Source organism: Cupressus sempervirens, chromosome 9 (genome assembly GCF_028749045.1).
Source record: "Cupressus sempervirens isolate cs-2001-9-10 chromosome 9, ASM2874904v1, whole genome shotgun sequence".
NCBI classification, from domain to species: domain Eukaryota; kingdom Viridiplantae; phylum Streptophyta; class Pinopsida; order Cupressales; family Cupressaceae; genus Cupressus; species Cupressus sempervirens.
In genome coordinates this window covers 267,503,396-267,524,995 of record NC_143126.1, presented here as the reverse complement: position 1 = coordinate 267,524,995, position 21,600 = coordinate 267,503,396, and the positions used below count along the sequence as shown (strand labels likewise).

Genomic DNA, 21,600 nt, shown 5'->3' with positions numbered 1-21,600 from the left:
TTTTGCAACAACCAACTCCAAAGAATGTGGAAGAATCTAAAGATAAGCTACAGCAAGTCGACAAAGAAGAATTGAAGGAGATTCAAGATCTTCATGAAGATCACATAGATTCTAAGCAAATGGTAGATGCAAGGATGAGATGCCAAGAGGAATGGCATGAAAAAGAAGTTTAGATTGTGATACTTGACTTTGTCTCAATAAAAAGAGACTATAGTACAGTTCGTGAGAGAACATGAGCAGGCCAAAGCAGTTATGTTCTTTCCAGATATGCAAATGTGGCATAAGGAAGCAAAAGATGTTGGCACAACAGGTACACAACAAGCACTTTCTTTGTGGGAGAAGTTTGGAGTTATTGTTTAGTCATGGAAAATGAATGGTGGTGGTGAGGTTCATGAGGAAGAAATTTTACACATGTGCATTGAATTAGTACATCCAAGGTAGCAGACGTGTAGCAGGCAAACTTTATTTCACTCATGGACGAATCACATCCAAGGATGAAAATCAAGGAACTCCCAATATCATGGAGCATACAAGTCCATTTGTTCAAGCCATGAGTTAAAATGAGAATTTGGTCTCTCCCACATTTTGTTGCCACTATGATTTCCAAGGGACTTGGAAAATTCTGCTTTGAGGGAGTATATGATGCGAGATCATTGAAAGGGCATCAAAAGATCAAAATTTGGCATCAAAAGACCAAAATTTGAATTCTAGAGAACACCTATCTATAGTCAAAATAATATTATAATCAAACCATTAAGGTCATGGAATTCAAATGTACCATTTATGGGTCTTATGTGGGCATTCAAAATAGTGATTGGGTTGTCAACTTTATTCATTTGATCCATGTAATGGACCAAATATAATGAGTTCTATTTAAAAGTTGGTGTTAATAATGGTTGGTTTTATTTTGTGAGGACGGTACCTAGTGGAAAAAAACTCGATAAAGAGGTATGGAGGCTCGAGTCAAAAGAGGGCACGATTGTGGAGCCCGATTGGCGTGTGGCCACGGGTTGGCAAAACTGAAGGAGCCAGTTATACGCATAGGAAAAGATGGTGGACGCCCGAGTAGAAGGGGGTTGAACAATTTTTGGAAGAAGACAAGATATGCATGGTAGTTAGAGGGTGCGTGATTGATAATAGAAAGGAGGTCGCTGTAAAAAGAAAGGGAGCCGACATGTAATGATAGACATGTAGTCCGATTTGGGGAGAGCGAGCACAGAAGAATTGTGAACTCGATTACAATGATATAGCTTGGGTATGGAGCCCGATTGGTAATGGAAGTTATCAGGTTGTCGGCTTTGCATATTTTCAATGACTATAGTTTTATTTCAAGTTGTGTTTGTGTGGAATCAATTTTTTGTATATCTACCAAGAGACTGATTTAGCCTAATATGGTGTAACGGCAGGTTTTAATAATGAAAATTAGCGATCATTATTTTAACAAAGTTAGCATTATTTTAAGTGTTGATCATTGTAGTTTTGCATGAACGATCAATGTGAGTATTGTAAGTATCAACTCTGAATCTTAGATTCATAGAATGTCGACTTATGGTACTAGAAGACTACAGAATATCATGTAGTGTTAAATCTATTACATGCCAGTGCTTGGACACAAAATCTTTCTAGATTCTAAGTGAGTTTTGTTCATCCAATCTTGGTATCAGTCGGTGATTGTTGGGGTCTCTGTGAGATTCACATCATGCTTCCACTTGCTTCTTGTACATCTCCCACTTTATGATATCAAATGTAGTAGCTCCCTCTATCACACGCCTCTCCATCTTTATAGGGCTCCCTCTTTCTCTGGATTGTAACTACATATGTATTCTCCCTCTTATATCTCAACACATACTCTCCCTTTGGATATGAATGGTAACTATATATAGTCTCCCTCTTTGACAATAATGTCAAAGATATCATCCATTCTCTCTTGTTTTGTTTCAACATACACATCATCGTCATGTCAATATTTAGACTAATATAGAAACATCACTCCATATTTCATCTTTATTTCATGACTTCTTGTAGCCTCATCTGCTCATATTTATGCTCTTTCTTTTCACAATCTTTAGGTAGTTCCTAAAGTGTGACCTTTGCATCAATGTGTAAGATATTTTGATCACAACATTTGATGTAATGTTGGATCTCTTCTCAGTTTTCTTTAGATTGGGGAATGAACCCTAGCTTACCTCTTAGGTACTCATAAACATCCTTAGGTAATGTCTTTTTTAATATGTTAGCTATCTGCTCCTTTGTGTTCACATATTCCAGTCTCACATCTTTGCCTTGAACTAGCTCTCTCAAGTAATGATACTTGATAGAAATGTGTTTTGTCTTTGTTTGCATCACATGATTCTTAGATATATTTATAGTACTTGTATTATCACAATATATCACCACAGGTTCAATGATCTCTTCCTTCATTACTTTCAAAAATTGCTTGATCTACACAATTTTTGAACAATTAACTATTACAACAACATATTCAGCCTCTGCTATAGATTGAGAAATACGATTTTGTTTTTTCTTGTCTATGAATTCATTCCCCTTCCTAGAAAGAAAGTGCCTCCACTTGTACTCTTTGTGTTATCAATGTTTCCAGCCCAATCAACATACATGTAAGCCTCCAGTTCAAACTTGTCACTCTTTTATACCATAATCCATAGCCTTATGTTCCTTTGAGATATTTCAAGATCATTTTCACTCTCATCATATGATTTTCTCTAGGACTAGCAAAAAGTATAGGAATAATACCAACAACTAATGCAATGTCAAGTCTACTATGTACAACGCTTTGCAATTTTCCAATCATTGACCTAAACAATGCTTGATTCACTTCAATAGAATCATCATTCTTTGAAAGTTTATGTCTAGTCACCATAGGTGTTCCAAGTGGTCTTTAGTCTTCCATTTTAAAGGTCTTCAATATCTCCTTGACATACTTTGATTATGTAATGTAAACACCTTTCTTGATCCGATAAAATTACAAACCAACAAAAAAATTGATCTCTCCAAACATTGACATCTCAAATTCCTTCTTCATATCATTAGCAAGTGATTTTCACATTAGATATTGTCCTCTAAATATGATATCATCAACAAAAATTATGTAGCAAATATCTTGCTCTTAGATTCACTTTTCATGTACAAATTGCTATTATCATTAGTTTTTGCAAAACTAATTTTCACCAAATAAGTGTGTAACCTTTCATACCATGCTTTAGGGGCTTGCTTCAAACCATAAATGATTTATGCAACTTACCTACCATATTCCTCTTGCTAGAATCAAGAAATCCTTCAGGTTGTTCAACATATACTTCTTCCTCCAAGATTTCATTCAAAAATGCAGATTTGACATCCATTTGTTATACTTTGAATTTTATGTAAGAAACATATGCAAGAAAAGTTTTTACTCCTTCCAGCCTTGCGACTAGGAACAATGTCTCTCCATAATCAACTCCTTCTTGTTTATATCTCTTACAAACTAGTCTTGCTTTGTTCCTTGTGACTTCTCCTTTCTTATTCAACTTGTTTCTGAATACCCACTTGATTTCAAGATTCACATTCTTATTCTTTGGCCTCGGTACTAATGTCCATGTCTTGTTTTTCTCAATTTTCTCAATCTTTTCATTCATTGCTCCTATATAATCTTCATTCTTCAAAGCTTCTTTAACTGATTTGGGCTCAAACTCATATAATAAACATGTATCATTCTTCAACTTACTTCTTGTCATGACTCTTGAAGCTTTGCTTCCAATGATTTGGTCTGGTGTATGATTACTCGTTACATACTTTGCTAGGATAGGTTTAGGTCTTCTTTCTTCTTGTATTTCACTCATTTATTCTTGCTCACTTCTTCAGGTATCTTTGGCTATAACTCGACATGGTCTGTCTAGTGTTCATCCTCCTCATTTGGTGATTCAACTTCTTCATTCTATGACTCATCTTCTTCATTATGTGTCTCACCTCCTACAACATGATGCTCAATAGAACTATTCTATTGAACTTCGATAGTGCCTGGTTGTTGATGCTCAACAACCTCCTTCTCTAATTCAAGTAAGGTACTAGGTTCACCTTCATAGATGTAGACAAAAATTTTGTAGTCTTCAGGTTTTTTCTTGCATTCCTCTTCATTCTTTTGTGAAAATTTGTCAACTCTAACATTTTCACTTTTGACAACTGTTTTAGTTTTAGAGTTCAAACACTTGTAAGTCTTTCTTTTAGTGGAATACCTAGAAATATACCTTCATCACTTTTTGCATCAAGTTTTCTTTTCCTTGCATAGATTTCAATATGTAACACTTGGTTTCAAAAACTTTGAAATAATTGACATTAGGTGCATATCCATACCAAAGTTCAAAAGGGGTTTTGTCTATACCTTTCATGATTTGAACTCAGTTCAGTGTATAAACAACAATAATTACAACTTCTCTCCAATAATTTTGTGAAGTGTTCTTCTCAATCATCAGTGTCTTTGCATAGTCCATAATTCATCTATTCCTTCTTTCTGCTATTCCATTTTTTGGTGGAGTCCTTGGTACAATCATTTATTTCTTGATTCCTTTGTTATTGAAAAATATGTTGAACTCATATAATTTGAACTCACCTCCTCTATCTACTCTCGAGCACTTCAAACTATTTCTTATTTCTTTTTTAGCTCAAGAAAAATACCACTTTATGCATCCAATTTTGGTTTAAGAATCATCACAGTCATCATTCTAGAAAATTCATCAACAAATATAATGAAATATTTGTTACCATAGTACCTTTAAACTCTAATAGGACCACATAAATCAGTATGAACTAACTCCAAAATATCATCAGAATAATAAGTCTTGTTCTTGAAACTAGACTTTGTCATTTTTCCCATTTGATATTGTTTGCACATCACCTTGTTAGGTTTTCTTAGTCTTCGTAGTCCTCTTACTCTTTTCATCTTACTAATGCTTACCAAATTATCAAAGTTCACATGACATAGCCTCTTATAGAATAACCAAATATCTTTAAATTGTGAAAATAGACAAGTATCTTTAGATAGGTCTAGATAGAACAAGATACCTCTTGTTTGATCACCACTTCCAATTAGTTCACCAGTAGCAACATAAACCTTTTCTATTCTATTTTAGAATTCAACTTGGTAACTTGAACTATTCAATTGTGCCACATTCAATTCTTTCTTCACTATAAAGTTTGTCATTCATCTATACTGCAAGATCTTTTCTTCTTTTCAAGGATTGAGAGAGTTGTTCCTTTGCTTTCTTGTTGTCCAATAGCTAATTCCATATCTAGCTTTTCATTTTCAATAGCCTTATCAAGTCCAAATACCTCCATTGCCTTTGATCTTTGCTCAAGCTATTAAACTTCTTATTTGAGAACCATAGAGCTCTGATACCAATTGTTGGAAATATAAGATAGGATAAGTTACTGAGAGGGGAGGGGTGAATTAGTAACCAATAAAACTTAATCTTGATTCACCTATTAATCCTTCATGTGTATTATGATCTAATTACATGCATGAAAAACTAAAAGCATTAAAACATTCATAACACTTTGACACACAATATGGTGACCTAGAAACCTTCCAAATAGAAAGTAAAACTGGGGTGGGCATGATACCCACAAGCATTAGTACTGTAGTATAAAGTTGACCTATTAAGACTTACAATGATCACTTCTAATGATCTGCCCTATTAGGAGCAATAAGAACTACTAGATCCACCTTGCAAAAGGATTTACAAACATACAATGAAGTATGCACTCAATAAAAAGATTTACAAAAGACTGTTAAGTCTACCTTGTGAAAGGATTTAACTTTTCCACTTGTTGGGATGAATCAGTGGCTGATCTCTGATCTGCAACCTTGATTTTATGAATGAGATTCCTTTGAGTGTAATGATCACCTTGCTGTGATAGATAAATATTTGCTACTCCTTATACTATTGTAGCCTTTTTACTTCTCACTTTTGCTCTAATGTCTTTCTTATCTTCATTCCATTTATATATATGGATGTGATACAATACATTACATATATACCAATCCAATTTACAATTCATCAAAGTCGGCTACTATACAAGTTTCACCAAAATACACAAAGTCGGCCTAGCTATTGGTACTTGAATTCTGAAGACAAACTCGGTGAGGTTCTAACACTCGACAACCATTGTCAATATTCAACATCGTCATGCACTTGGTAGACCTAGAAGCTCAATTCATACTATTCACTTCCAAGTAGTTTGAACTCGGTCCGCACTGGTGACTTGGTGAACATTGCAAAACTCAACGTATAAACTAAATTACTCGGTTGACATTGCATAGCTTGGTCAACACTATCTTTGCGAGCTTGGTATAAATTGAATCACTTGGTTGACACTGTATAGATTGGTCAACACTAGATTCACATTGTTAAAGCTGCGAACTCGGTATACTTTGGAGAACTCGGTTTGCACTGACAAACTTGGTAAACACTATGAAGTTCGACTTACACTAATAATCACCAACCTGGTAGATACTGCTTGGTGTGAATTGAATATTGTTCCTGGAACTTGGTAGCAATTGTAGAATTTGGTAGAGTCTGAATTACTTGGTTAACACTATTAACTATACTATAAGCTTAGTAGATACTAATCATTTGATTGTGTGTGTGTGTGTGTCACTAATAAACAAACTTGACCATAATGTCAACAAAAGACTCCATTAGTTAAGGCACTAGTCTTTTGATTATTGTTTTTAATTTTCATGCTAATTGCAGAAAGGACACATATCCAAGTAACGAAGATCATTAATCTATCATACATTCATATACAAGTATTTATCAACTTCTTAATTAAATTCTTAAACACATAAGTCCCCCAAGTTATCTACTCTAAAAAGCCTCTAGGGTGTGAGGTGTAGGTCTTCCAGCCTTGGTTTTGCAGAGCCAGAATTGCAGAGGTTTGCATTCATTTGGAGTGGAACCTATCAATTGGAAAATTGCTATTAGGAGTTCCTTTAATTGGATTATCATTCCATAGGAAATCTGCTAATTTGGGCACCAATAAACCCCATGGACACCATCAAAGCTATGGAAAAGTCCCTACCAAAAATTATAAGTTTGAAATTGGCACTCCAAAAAATTCTAGACTCATGGAAGACATAGCTGGAATATGAAGGTGCAAGGTACCCTTTGTCATTGATGACAAAAAGGGGGAGATAAGATCCAAGATCATAGGGGGAGATAAGATCTAAAGAAAATATGAACAAAGAGGGAGATGATAGGAAGGTGCATAAAAGTGATAATGATAGGGGGAGATAACGCCAAGGGAAGCTAAACATACAAAGGGGCGATGATAACAAAAGAAGAAAGGAAGAGATCAAATCAAGATAGAGATATATCATAAGGGCAGAACAATGAAGAAAGATATAGAAAGGAATAGAAAAATGGTAAAGTTCATTTACCACTAAAGATTCTACTGGTATCAATCCCAATAAGGTGAAGTGTGAAGATGATCATATCACATGTTTTTCCATCAATGCCAAAGTGGGAGATTTTTGACCAAACTGACCACATTGGTATAACAAAGGTAGTTGGTCACAAATACTTTACACACCAAGAGTGTTGTCATTGGTTGACAATCGATCGAGGAGAAAACACTATCCCATGAGCACTAGTAGACATCTTCATCAGTCAACATAGGAGATAAAGACAAGACAAAGATTGTCATAGTTAGCATCAAGATTCATCATTATGACATGGCAGAGAAGGCATGATAAGCATTAAAATTGGAATCAATATTTTGACAAGAACGACAAAATGCAGAAACGACAAATGAACTAAGGTGAGACCCAAACTAGATTGACAGAGCTACCATACTAGGTATCATGAGTTGTTCATGAACCACTTAGTAGTGTGTTCAAATTTTGAATTCATTGGTTTGAGAAAGATAATAATCTAGGGTTTTGACTCCCAAAAGGACTTCATGAAAGTGTTGTTGATGTTGAAGAAAAGTGAGAAGCATAAAATGATGCTTTGAACCAATTTGGAGGCAGAATGAAATGAATAACATGGGCTATTGAGAAGAGGATCAAGACATAAAGATACATCCACCCGGGTAACAAGAATTTGTGCACTATAGATAGGGAAAAATTGAAAGAAAAAAAGAGAGCAAAACAAAGAATATTGTAGAGCTCGCCCAAGCTGCAAGAAGAGATACATTATCTTCAAAAGGCATTCACTAAAGATCTATTAGGCAAGGAGTGCTATACATATTAGATCATATTTGATTGCTCTCTAACAATTGTAATAATTTTCTAAGCTCTTAATCAAGCATGCTTTAGTAGAAAGCATATGTTAACTCCTTTAACCAAGTGCCTCTCGGAAGGAGTGCTAAATTTTATAACCAAGCAGTCTTAGCAAGCTAAGTGTAATCCTAAGAGGTTACTGACATTCTTAACTAGTGTTCCCTGAAGGAATAAGTTGTAGCTCTTAACTGGGCAACTTTTTATATGTAGTAAAAGGCTAGTGGGTATATTATCCCCATCGTGGTCTTAGCCTCTCATCGAGGGTTTCCATGTACAAAGTATCTATGTACGTTGATGAATGCTTTCATGTGTGAGTTTGCATGCTTCTATCTTACCGCATTCATAACAATGTTAGTACTCAAGTGGTTGTTGATTAGTTTACTTGAAGTGGTTGAGAAAAAAGTTAGTTTTAGAGTAGGTACTGATTCACCCCTCATCCCCCTCTCAATAGCAGTTGGGACCAACAACATTCTCTATTTATATCTCTATCTCCCTCTCTCCCTACTCTCTCCTACCTATCTCTCTCCCTTTCACTTCTTCCCTCTCCCTATATCTACTTCTATCTATAGATGCTGAAAAATGGTTAACACCTATAGTGTCACCTTTAAATATTTTGGCATACTTTCAAAAGACTTATTTTTCCATTGTTATAACTATTCTTTTATGTTGCATGTATGTGATATTTATCATAGGTTACATCATCTCATTCTTTGTTGATTAAATAAAGAAAATTAATTAATTAATTATTATCATTCATCCCCTAAATCTTCATCACATCTTGTCAATTTGACCTTTAGACCATGTCTAAGCCTATCAATTTGATCCTTAATCATTTAATCTCATCAATATATTAATTACCAATAATGTATCCCCTATTCCTAACTCATTTATGACATCTTCCCTCAATTCTGGCTTCATTTTCAGTAATTATGGTTCTATCCACTAATTTAGCTTTCATTTTGCTAATCCCTCCTTACACCTTCCACCCTCTAATTTAGCTTCAATAATTCCTCTTAATTTATCCATTTCTAATTGTGCATTTAATTTTTTTGACCCTATCAATTTGATCCTTAATCATTTAATCCCATCAATAGATTAATTACCAATAATTTGTCCCCTATTCCTAACTTTATGACATCTTCCCTCAATTCTGGCTTCATTTTCACTAATTGTGATTCTATCTACTAATTTAGCTTTCATTCCCCTAATCCCTCCTTACACCTTCCACCCTCTAATTTAGTTTCAATAATACCTCTTAATTTATGCATTTCTAATTGTGCATTTATTTTTGTCATAATGTGTCATTAAAAGTTGTCATTTTCTAAATACATAACTTCAATTTGTTGAAATAATCTCCATTGCCAATTTCGAATTTCTAAAGGTGAGGTGATTGTTGATTGAGTTTTAATCACACCCATTAATTCAAGTCCCAAAACTCTATAAATTGGACTCAAAACCCTTATTCTTGAAAACCACAATTTCAAGTATTCTCATTATCATCCTATCATAATTGCTTTCATTCTAGGTGCACTTTATCAACATAGGAGCAACATATCAACATTTGGAGAAGAAAGAGAAAGCATTGAGAGCTTCATTGAGGGAGTGCCTTGTTTGGTTTATTTTCTATGTTTTATGCACTTTGTCTTAATGACATTAATGGTGTGATTAGGCATATAATTTGCATGGTTTTTTAGGCTTTTGTGGTTGGCTTGTCCATGCATATTTCAAATGTTCTCGTTTTCGTATCAATACTATAAATATCACTCCCTCTCTCTCCCCATATCTATCCAGATCTCCCTCTTATTCAATCCACATCTCTCTTTATAATAGTTTTGTTTTCATTATTGTATCTCTCTCTCTTTCCCACTTTTTTATAATAGTTTTGTTTTTCTTCTTTTAAAAAAAAATCTAAATGTATAGTTGTTTCAAAACTATCATTTTTCCATTAGCACTTTTGATGCATAAACAAAACACACTTAAAAAAAAAATGTATGTAGACAATCAATTTCCTAATTAGCTTTCTACATCTTTTTGGCATACCCATTGTATACAAAGACACAATTACCAATTATACCTCTTAAATGCTGATTTCAATTTAACAATTTAAAAAAAAAATTATATTAATTTAAAAATATTAAATATTTATAGTGAAAGAAAGAAGAGGCAATAAACTTAGAACTGATAAATTATTTCTAAAGAAAAACTTTAGATTTTTTTAGTGAATAGTCCTTTTCCATTAATAAATAATATACTTAAGTTACAATTTAAAAAAAAAGTTGTAAAAAAGTTGTGAAGTGCGTTGTGTTATGATCGCATTAGGAAAAGTACATTTTATTAGATACAAACAAAGCTTACGATCGATAAGCTTGGCCACCTCACTAATCCTATCATCAGTCACATCGAGAAGAAAGACGGTTTCATTCCAGTCTATTGAGCACCCAAAAAAAACACCATGAGGTTATTCTTTAATTAGAGCTCGAGTAACCGGCAATGTTCAAAAGCAAATCATGGTATTTATATTGCCTAAAAGCAACCATCAGTGCTAGTGATTTGATAGACGCGTACTTAGTTGGATTCAACTTGTTCAGTCAATGTCAATTCTTCCGCTGGGTACTGTGTTTGGGGAATCTTCGATTTGCACAAGATTTTCGTTGATTTCACAACAGTTTATAAATACCCAAACAAGATAGGCGAATTAGTTTATCCCGCTGGCTTTATCAAGGCATAAAAAAGCTTCAGGGGCTGCACCCCACCTTTGTTCAGTTCGTGGTGCGGCAAAAGACCTTTACTAAAGCCGGAATTTGTTCATCTTTCCCTTAATGGGTATAGGGATGGCTTGCCCAGAACCGCGCACTACTCCCTTTCTAGCTCCTGTGGCAATGAACAAGGAAAATGACACAGGAGTTCTGAAGGTGTGTATGAAGAGCAGCCTCAAGAAGCATCGTGGGTTTGGAGCAGGCACAGAGGACACGAGTCCCAATGCTGATGGTGTGGAATGTAAGAGGAAGAGGAAAGTGCGGTGGATTGATGCAAATGGACAGGACCTGGCTGAAATCAAGGAATTCGAGCAAAGGTCTAATCTATAGCCTTCCCATCTTTAATTTGGTCAAACTGGTCGCATTTGTTTGTTCTCATTTCATTCTTTAAGCATTGCTCTACTCTGAAATCTCTAGGATGCGCCTTAGTTTGTTCTGATAGTTACATGGAATGCCTTTTCTTTGTGAATGCATCACGCATAGAGTTTTTTCTTCTTCAGTGCGTTGCTGAATTTAAATCTTGATACCCAATTATAATAGTATATAAGTCTGCGCACTCAACATCTACCAATTTGATTCATTCTTTCAACATGATACCGAAGTTTAATAGCATCTAAGTCTACACATTTCACAACTACCAATTTGATTCATTCTTTCAACATGAGCCCTGGTTTAAGCTTAAACCATTAGCTTTACCTTCTGTTTATGACTTGACATCCGCTCAATTCATAAATCTTCATATAATCCATTTTTGCAAGGGATGAGGTTGGAATCTTGGATTCTGTCCTGCATGACATTATTGGAATCAATAATCCCCTCAGTCCTTGAATTTTAATCTGAAAGCTGTCACTATATAGGCTCATGCTTTGCTATCAGTGGTAAAAGAATTTGTGGATGATATACAATGTTCCATTTAAAGAAAAAGAAAAAATTAAGCATGTGGAGATGATATAAAATCCTCCATTAAAGAAAGGGAAAACCTAGGTGTATTGTTCATGGGGAAATTGTTTAGGGTCTTGGTTTCTCATGGTAATTTTGGTGTCGAAAATTGGAGTATTAAGTTACATAGCTAGATTGTATCTAATAATCAAAATTAATTAAATACTTTCTTATCAGTACTGCTGCAGCCATTTGTAAATTCTTGAAACATCCATTCAAAGTAAAGTATCTTTGAGAACTGTCAAATATGAGTTTAGATAGTCCGTCAGACAATGCACCCAAAGATCCGCACCATTTGACTACACAATAGGATAATTGTCCTGTGATGCATTTGAATTACTTGATACAAGTTATGTTCTAGACTACTTTCTGCTCTAAACCCTGAATCCTCAGGATTCGAGAGTTAATCAGGACATTAGCTTTGGAAGTACTACAACGATGTATCTGTTTGGACTGTAGCATACCAGTTCATATTGTCTTTGATGTAGCTGTTTTTGGTTGATATCCATGATTTCACCTTTTCATAGTTTTCTTCATTTACTAATTTATTAAAATGATGTAATATATTATAGACTAATATGATCAATTCTCAATTTATAATTTTTCTTTATTGAAGCGTGATTACAGGAAAATATTGGGAAATCTACAGTCACTCTTAGACTCTCAGCTATAAATTACAATATTAGTTCCAGAGAAAACTACACATGTTATCTTTCATATATTACATGGTTTACCCAGTATGTTGGTCTCACAGAAAGGTGTTTTGTAAATTAAAAATAATCCAATCTCATTTCAGACATTATATGTTTTTATTATAAAAAATGTAGTGTATTTGCAACCATAGTTTAAAGTTTAGACTTGGCAAAAGCTTGACACCCAAAACTTTGACTTGGACACTAGGCTTGTCAAAAAAAAATGACATAGTTACACGATAGAACTTAAACTAATGCACAAGACACATGAAGAATGTATGTAGAGAAAACCCATGTCTTATTTGATTACCAATTTGTTAAAATTCTAAGATTCCATGTGTTATATGACCTTCAAGGCTTCAAACACACAAAATTAATAATTTCAAAGTTCCAAGCATTGTATATTTTATAATAACTATCTTCAATCTATAGCCTTACTTCCCCCCTCCTAGTACTAGTGCTATCTTGCCTCAAGCTAGAAGGACAACCTGAATCATGATAAGTGAATGATTCCTCAATTATATTTCCAATCATCAATTAAATCTTCAGACTGCACTTCCAATCAGTCACTTTTCTTTGCTGCATCACCTACTAAATATGTAAATGAGGGGAAAGAAAATTGTTTCTATGGAACCCAACATTTTTTACCAGCCTCTGCTGAAAATTTGTTGAATTTTGCGAATTTTGCCAAAACAACTCAGGAGTTTTCTGCACTATCTTGGGCTGCCAATTTCTTGCAAGTTACTCGTGGGTAAGAAAAACCTAAAAATTATTGCAGATCCAATGAGGACTCCCTAAATTAACAAACTATGTCCACAGCTGCTATGGAGTGTTCTTAAATGTCTTGCAAAATGCAAACTAAAGCCACAAAAAATGAATTGCAAAAGTCACCCTCTTGAAGAGGCCTTCAAGTTATTGTACTCTTTCTGGACATTGGCAAGTTAAGTCATCCTTTGCATTTGTTTATGGATCTTATCTAGGTCGTCATTGGTTAGCTACTCCTTGAACAACAGATTGGCCATTCTTTGCATATACTAATGGTTATGTTTGATGTGGTACTTGAAAACGCTATCCTTGAGACTATTACAACTTGTTGACTAATTGTGGTAATTCTTAAGTTTTCCAAGTTCTTATGTGAAGTTGTCTTTGATTTCCTAGATTAGTACCCTATTTATCTTACTAAATACCATGTCAAACTCATCCATGGTTCTTGGCTATATTACTAAATGCACACCTTGTTGGTGTGCACAAGGTCCGGATGTGCCCAGGTTGTGCATCTTGGACTATGGATATGCCTCTATGTGTAACCAGTGAACATCCATAGGACAAGATGTGCACCCTCTGTGCATCCAGAGTGCAACCAGGTGCAAAGCACAATTATGCTTTGTATTTTCTTTGAGAAAAATCTAAAACAACCCTTTGTGAGGCCATAAAATGATTTGCGACATGGAATTTTGTGTGGTTTTGAAGGGCTTAACTTGGTTTTGGTTGCAAGGGTTCTGCTTCTCCCTGGGAACTGCCTTGAGACTTTGTAAGGGGTGTTACCCCTTGACTCCGTCACAAGTGTTGTTCCCAGCACCCCGTTTGAGTTTGCACAATATGAATATTTTGTAATACCCTGCCAAGGAACCCTTGGAAACAACAGGTCAAATATGCACTAACATATTTTTTTTACAACATTAAGATATAACAACAATGCAAGTGTCATGATAACCCATACATAAGCAAAAACAAAAGCAAAGAACACACCAATGATCATTAGATGATCGTACGAAAGAGGAATACTATCAAACACTCCAAAGGTTGCAAGACATGGTTAACTACCTAATTAAAACCATTCATATACCAACAATAAGGCATCATATAACCAGACAAAGGTCCAACAAATTGCCAGCAAGGACCTAGCAAAAGAGACGACAAACTAAAATCTAGCAAAAGACCCAACTGGGTGGAGACATGAAGAGAAGGTGAAAATGTTGATTCTTACTGCAAAGTAGATTGGCAGAGACACCGATCTGCGACTAGCAAACCTCTAAGACAAAAAGTCTCAGTCCAATGAGGGTGGAGACATCCATCAACATGTGGAGATGTCAATTTGCGTAGACATCAATGAGCAGGTGCAAATGCAGATCTGTGAATCTTGGTCTCAATGCAAGAAAAAATATACAAAACCTATGGTGACTCCAACGTACAGTTGAGAGACATCTAGCTCCACAGTGGGGAGTGTCGGATAACATATGTTGAGGAAAAGCTTTTTTGATAAACATGAATACATAATATAAACACTTACATTAATGAAAGATATAAGCAAGAGTACAAGAGAGGAGTGTACATATGCATTGAACCGAAGTAGCATGGAGGTCATGGTAATGAAATTGTGGACCACTCGAATGCATCTGGAAATCATGGTCTAAATGCAAGAAAAATAATACAAAACCTATGGTGACTCCAACATACAGTTGAGAGACATCTAGCTCCACAGTGGGGAGTGTCGGATAACATATGTTGAGGAAAAGTTCACTTGATAAACATGAATACATCATATAAGCACTTACATTAATGAAAGATATAAGCAAAGTACAAGAGAGGAGTGCACATATGCATTGAACTGAAGTAGCATGGAGGTCATGGTAATGAAATTGTGGACCACTTGAATGCTTGTACATCGGTCTCCAACAATGGCTTGTCACGCCACTTGACCATGTGGTACCCTTAGGCCCACCCAACCTTGCTCACAGAGGTAATTATATGATCCAAGCAACAATGCAATCCCACATTCAAGGATGACTACAAACTCACTCTTTTACTCCCAAAACATAAGGAACGTGATGAGGAACAACCAAAGCATCATTCAAGAGAAGGGTATGATCAACACACTACTAGAGGATAATACCAATTGCAATCCATCATCAATCTAATATCTCTTAAGACCAACACCAAACAAGCAACAACTTGATATACCACCACACCACTCTCATTCCTGCTAGTCCTATTGTTACATGGGTGTCATGCATGTAAGAAAGACCAAATGCTTCATGATTGGCAAGCAAGGAGTCACATTAGTGAGACCAAAGTGCTACAAGTGCAGGCAATGGCCAATCACTACATGTGCAGGCTCACACACTGCGATACTATAGTAAGACCATACGTTACACATATGAGCATGTTATAAAAAGACCTTCCATACATGGAGGGCTTACAAAACACACTCATGAAGATATCCAAAGTAAATTTTTATCACTAACACTATTCACATAATCAATATCAAGTTGACAATCCATATTTAGTTGAGCCCGGTTTGATCCACACTCAAAATCTCATATATCAAATGCACCATTCCACATAAAATACACTCATAAAAAAACCACCAAAAATCACTTTTTTACTAGTCCATGAAAATGACATAAAACGAGTCCAAACATAGTTCTGCCATTGGAGGCCAATAAGGAAACTTAAATTTTCAAACATTCAAAATGCGAAAAGTGAGAGAACCCTTTTGATTCATATATGCACAACACTCCAAAAATGTAATAAAAACCAAGTTTCACCCAACCATGCAAATTTGGACTGTATATTCCCATGAAAACCCTCTTTTTCCAAAATGCTTTCATACGAATTCCAATAGATAAGAGTCAAAAGAATAAAAAAGAATGCATAATAGTCCAACAATAATTTACAAACAATGGCAATTGATAAATGAACAACAAGAACCAAGATCCTACCTCAATACTGTTGCAAACCTTGAAAAATGAAAAGAACTTCGCAAACACCAAGAGAAGATGTGAAATTTTTCCGGCAAGTAGAAATTTTTTGAACAAATCCCTTGAGCCATTGCCCACAAAATCTCTCCCAAGAAATCTCTCCCTAAAATCAAAACAAGTTTTCAGCCAAAGTCATTTTTGCAAAAAAGAGCAAAAAAATGAATTAATTCCCCAAATGGAAAAGCCATTTCCTCCCTTTAAAGTCACTTTTTGAGCCAAACCTAAAATAAAATAATTAAAACTAAAATATAATTTAAAGCTCCAAAACTTTTTATCTTTTCCAAACAACCCCAAATGTTCACAATAAAATTATTTAAATAATTAAATTCCATAACTTTATATTTCTATGACATTTTGTCAGCAACTCCATTTTTACACAGTAATATTTAAATACATCTTTCAAATTAAAATTTGATCAAAAGAAGATTATGGAGACAAGACCAATCATTTTCCCATGCCCAAAATACAATGATTAGAAAGGTCCAAATGACAAGACCAAAACAATCAAATTCTCTTTTAAACGTTTGCCAACTACAACAACTGCATCAAAACTGAACACACAGGCACAACTAGTAACACAGAAGGACCATTGAAACCTAATGAAATGCACCAAGACCGACAACAATTCATTCATACAAGACGACCGAATGTTGTCAGATGACAACTGGCAGGTTTTTAAGTTATAAAGGGAAAATTGTCATCCAATCGATAGAATGACAAATTTGGGTTAGTACAAGATTAGCCATAGGATTATCTTTAATTTTCCACTATTGTGGATATAGACACACTCAAATCCTGCAGCTCAGGCATAATGTATTTGGTACCTGTTTACTGAAACAAGTGAACATCAAGTGTAGTTGCTCACAATATAAATAGCCAGAGAACACAATATTCATAATAGCAAACAATGAAGGAGACTGATACATAATATAGATCTCAAGAATGAGTGACGATGATTTTGTCTCACTTCATAATAACAAAAAAGGCGTAATGCATAACAATTGTGTGAACATACCAGTGAATATAATATCATTTGAATTAACATTGCGTTTTATATCTAAACATTTCATTTAAATACAAGGCTTTTAAATAAATCACTTTATGACAATGTAAACATAATATTACTGAAAGCAAATAACTAAAATAGCCAACATCATATAAGGCACAATATAATATGGAGTCCAATGTATTCATCCTGAAAACATCTCAATAGTCTCGAATGCAAAGTACACCAGATACCATTATAAGGTGTCATGTCACATCACTGGCAATGGGCATCATCATGCAAATATGATCAAACTGAAAGCCCAACCATCTATCACAGCCAAGATAGTGGCAACCAAAATAGTAAATTGTCATCAATGCATCTCATCATGTAGATACAATATTAAAACAATATTAGCTCTCAGGCCAAAATAAACAATGACAGGATGCAACCACGGGAGTCATTACATATTTGATGACGTTATTGTGTCTTTAAGGATTATTCAATTAACAATTAGTATATATCTTTGGCATTTGGCATTGATCAATGAAGTATCATACTATCGAATGATTTAGTTTTACAATTCTGTATATACACATGCCCAAATGTTCCTTAACCCCCCCACCTCCAATAAAAAAAAACTGCATGTACCCACATACCTAGTTCTCGTACCCATACATGTACCTGGATTATCAACTTAGGTTCTTGAACAATATCAATTTCTGCACTGCAGAATTTCTCTTCCATTCTTGCAATTTTTTGCAGGTTTATGTTCCCTTCTCTTTGGTAGTTTGGGACAATATTATGACAATACCTTGAAACAAAGACATCATTTGGGGACCATAAGTTCACAATTGTAGGTCAAATGACTCCATAAAGAAACACTAGGAAAGCTTAAGATGTATATACAATAATTAAAGGGTGCAAAATTTTGTATAACAAAGTCCGATGAGGAAAAAGTGACATTGAAAGGCTTGGAAATTGCAATATGCAAAAATTTAGAAAATTTAGGAAAATCTAAATCTTTTCTTTTTATGAGTTACATTTCATGACATATCCTTTCAACTTTGGGGGGAATGCTTGTCACGTGGTATCTGAAATTCCAAGTTGAATCACTTCATTTAGTATTTTAGATTTTTCACCTTTTGCATAAAATTGATTTAAACGAATAGATGTCTGAATGTAAGAATCGGAGAGTTATGTTGTGGAACAAAGAGAATCAAGAGTATATTGTGGTAGCTTCATGTATCTTCTCAAAGATTATTGTTGCTTTCTCATTCATCAGAGATTGTAGAAACCTCATGTCTTCTTAAAGAGATTATTGTATTTTCAGTAGTAATGTCTTCTTCATATCTTCTCAGAGGTAGTCGTTCATATATCTCAAATCAATGAATCAATTAAAACATTGAACTTCCAACATTTAGTGTCTTATCCATTGCATTGCTAATTAATTTCAGATCATAGAAACATTGTAATTTTTAGAATCACAGCCCTTAATTATTAGTGGAGTTGTTTCATAGCCCCTTAAAGTTTGTTGTCAATCTTAACTGCAGTGTTATCTGCCCAGTGTGTGATTTATCTATAACTTCCCGTGTCATTCAAAAATAGAGTAGTGACAAACATTCATTTATATATGAGAAACTTCCCATCAACACGATAAGGGGAGTGATGTGTGATGACACAAATATATCATTTTTAAGGTTTACGTCTTTATATGTTATGATTGAAATTACCTTTATCCTGTGTTCTTTTGATGATATGGATTTGATTTTCTTTTACAAATCAAAATTTTTAAATGTTCTAAAACCATGTTCACTTTTATATATAAACAAGATTTGAGTTTTCTCAAAAGAAAAGTTATTTTCCCTTGATAATATCTCCAATTCTATAGATATTACCTTTGCATGAGATGTACCAAAGCCAGCCAAAGGTCAGTGACTATTATTGTTTTGATAAGTGTCCCAGGCAACTCTAAATAAGTACTTTACTCTTACTGAATTCATCCTCTCGGCCCACAATCTGTTTTTTTTCCCAAGAAGTTATGACTCAATGCGAGGAATCTTTAAAGACACAGCGAGGATTTTCCATTGTAGTTTAATGCAAATTAGAAGATTGTTTCTTTGAAAGGCGGGGTTAAGAATACCGCTTTCATTTGTGTGGGTCATTTGGGCATTTGCCAACTCTAGCATTGAACTCATTATTGAGATTCTGAATTCAGACTTGCTAGGTTTTTTCAGAGTGCCAGAGCACAGCAGATACATGTGTGATCATCAATGTGTTACCATACTATCCTGCCACAATGATCACTTATGTGAATGTAGGAGCAGAGGTGTCTGAGAGCACCTTTAATGTCTCACACTTTGGTATCCAAGCCTTGAAAAATGTGAAGACGACACTGGATAAAGTTGGAATTGACATAATGTCACCTTTCATGATGAATGTCTACCCCTATTATGCCCACAGAGATTCCTTTCATCATTATCTCTGGACTTTGCCTTATGCAAAACCTACTGATGATGGTATTGACCCCAAAACAGACTTTTTCTACATGAATATGTTTGATGCCCAGATAGATGCACTCTTCTTTGTCCTAGAAACCTTCAATTTTAGGTTACCTCTTCTTTGTTCTAGAAGCCTTCAATTTTAGGTTTGCTCTTCTTTGTCCTAGAAGCCTTCAATTTTAGGTTTCCTGTTGCAATGATAACTGAAAAAGGGTGGCCTCAAAAATCTGCAGCAGCCCCAGATAATGGTGAATTTACAATGCAAATCCTGTCAGATGTTATCAATAACAGACACAACCTCAAGGCCAGGGAAAGCATGTCAAAATTCTAATGGACCAGCTTGGAATCAAACCTAGGACCTTCCATTTGCTGCTTGGGTGCTGTCATTGAGCTACCAGCCCTCTATGTGAGCAGTCCATCTTTGGTTCAACTGTGACCCGTTTTCCAACAAACCCCTTGAGCCACGCTGCAGGTGCTTGGTGTTCCTAGCTTGGCCTGGTTCTGACTTGGGCTCTGATTACATGTTCAACTCGTCATGAACCAGCTAAGAGTTGAATCTTGGACCTCCCAGGGCCGTTGGGGTGCTCTACCACTGACCTATCAGCTTCCTTTGTGATCAGTTAACCTCTACTTAAGGTGTGGCTCATTTCCAACAAAGAGATAAGACACGTACATAAATAATGCCATCTAGTGGTGTATTGGCATTGTTGACTTCATAAATAATAGCCTTGTGGCTGCTAGACAAAGTCATTGGTATTTGAAGTTCCATGTATTGCAGATTTTTTTCTTGTGATTTATTTGAATTATTAAATTAGATCAATTTGCTTCTACCAGCGTCTCAAGCTACAAGTTATGAATGTTTTAGGAGACAGAAGGCTTACATTTTTTTCCTGTTTTAATGTACATCTTGTTCGTAATTTCAATGGAAGGATAATAACATTTGACTGATTTTATTTTGATTGTGCAGAAGTAGCTCCTCCAACACACATTACTCATCTGCTATGAACTCAAATTCTGCTTTGTCATGGCTGATTGGAGCAGTGGCAATGCTGCTTCTAGTTCATGTCCTAGCAATTTCAAAGTTGTTGTAAATGGTCTTTTTAAACCAAACCAGAAGAATTCCCGAGTACATGGCATTTTCTCCCCGTGTTCATAAGTTTAGGTTATATTGTGATATTGATATCAGGATTCTACTGTGTAGCTTATGAGTTCAACTGTCTTGTTTTTGAGTTTAACTGGTTGCTATCCCAATAGGAATATCACAATTTGACTTGTGGAAAATATCTCCTACTTATTAGCTTATATTTTTCTGCAAGGGGATGGATTGGATGCTTCATTCAGGCCATTTGTATGTGCTATTTATTCATTTTACAAGGGTGGACCATTCAAGGATATGTGAATACGAGGATGCATATTTTTTGTTTACAATTGTTGATCTCTTAAAGTTAAAAGTTAAGACAAACGTTCCTGGAATGCATACTTGTAATAGTTGTGGATATGTTAAGAGACTTTTCTCTCAAATAAAACATCAGAAGCGTAATCACTGGAAATAAGAGTAATTTTATATTCAAATTACCTTATTTCATTAGTTGTTTAGTCCTCTCTTTGGTTACCATTGAAATAGTCAAACATACATAGCATCCATTTTTCCGATATTAGATATATACAATGAGTGTTTTCTTGTTGATCAT

At 34.9% G+C, this 21,600-nt stretch overlaps 1 protein-coding gene across 1 annotated transcript; it reads left to right on the top strand.

Moving 5' to 3' along the window:
* Positions 1–10,822: 10,822 nt before the first annotated feature.
* On the top strand, positions 10,823–21,337 carry LOC149538482 (uncharacterized). Its single transcript, XM_089799814.1, has 2 exons — positions 10,823–11,348; positions 20,877–21,337. Exons 1-2 carry the CDS (start codon positions 11,095–11,097, stop codon positions 20,998–21,000), a joined length of 378 nt encoding a protein of 125 aa, XP_089655940.1. The 5' UTR covers positions 10,823–11,094; the 3' UTR covers positions 21,001–21,337.
* Positions 21,338–21,600: the final 263 nt, after the last annotated feature.

Excerpts from the sequence above, each read along its gene's own strand:
- LOC149538482 (XM_089799814.1), top strand. The coding sequence starts at position 11,095 with ATGGGTATAGGGATGGCTTGCCCAGAACCGCGCACTACTCCCTTTCTA. Across the intron at positions 11,349-20,876 it reads ATCAAGGAATTCGAGCAAAG|AAGTAGCTCCTCCAACACAC; the intron begins GTCTAATCTATA and ends TTGATTGTGCAG.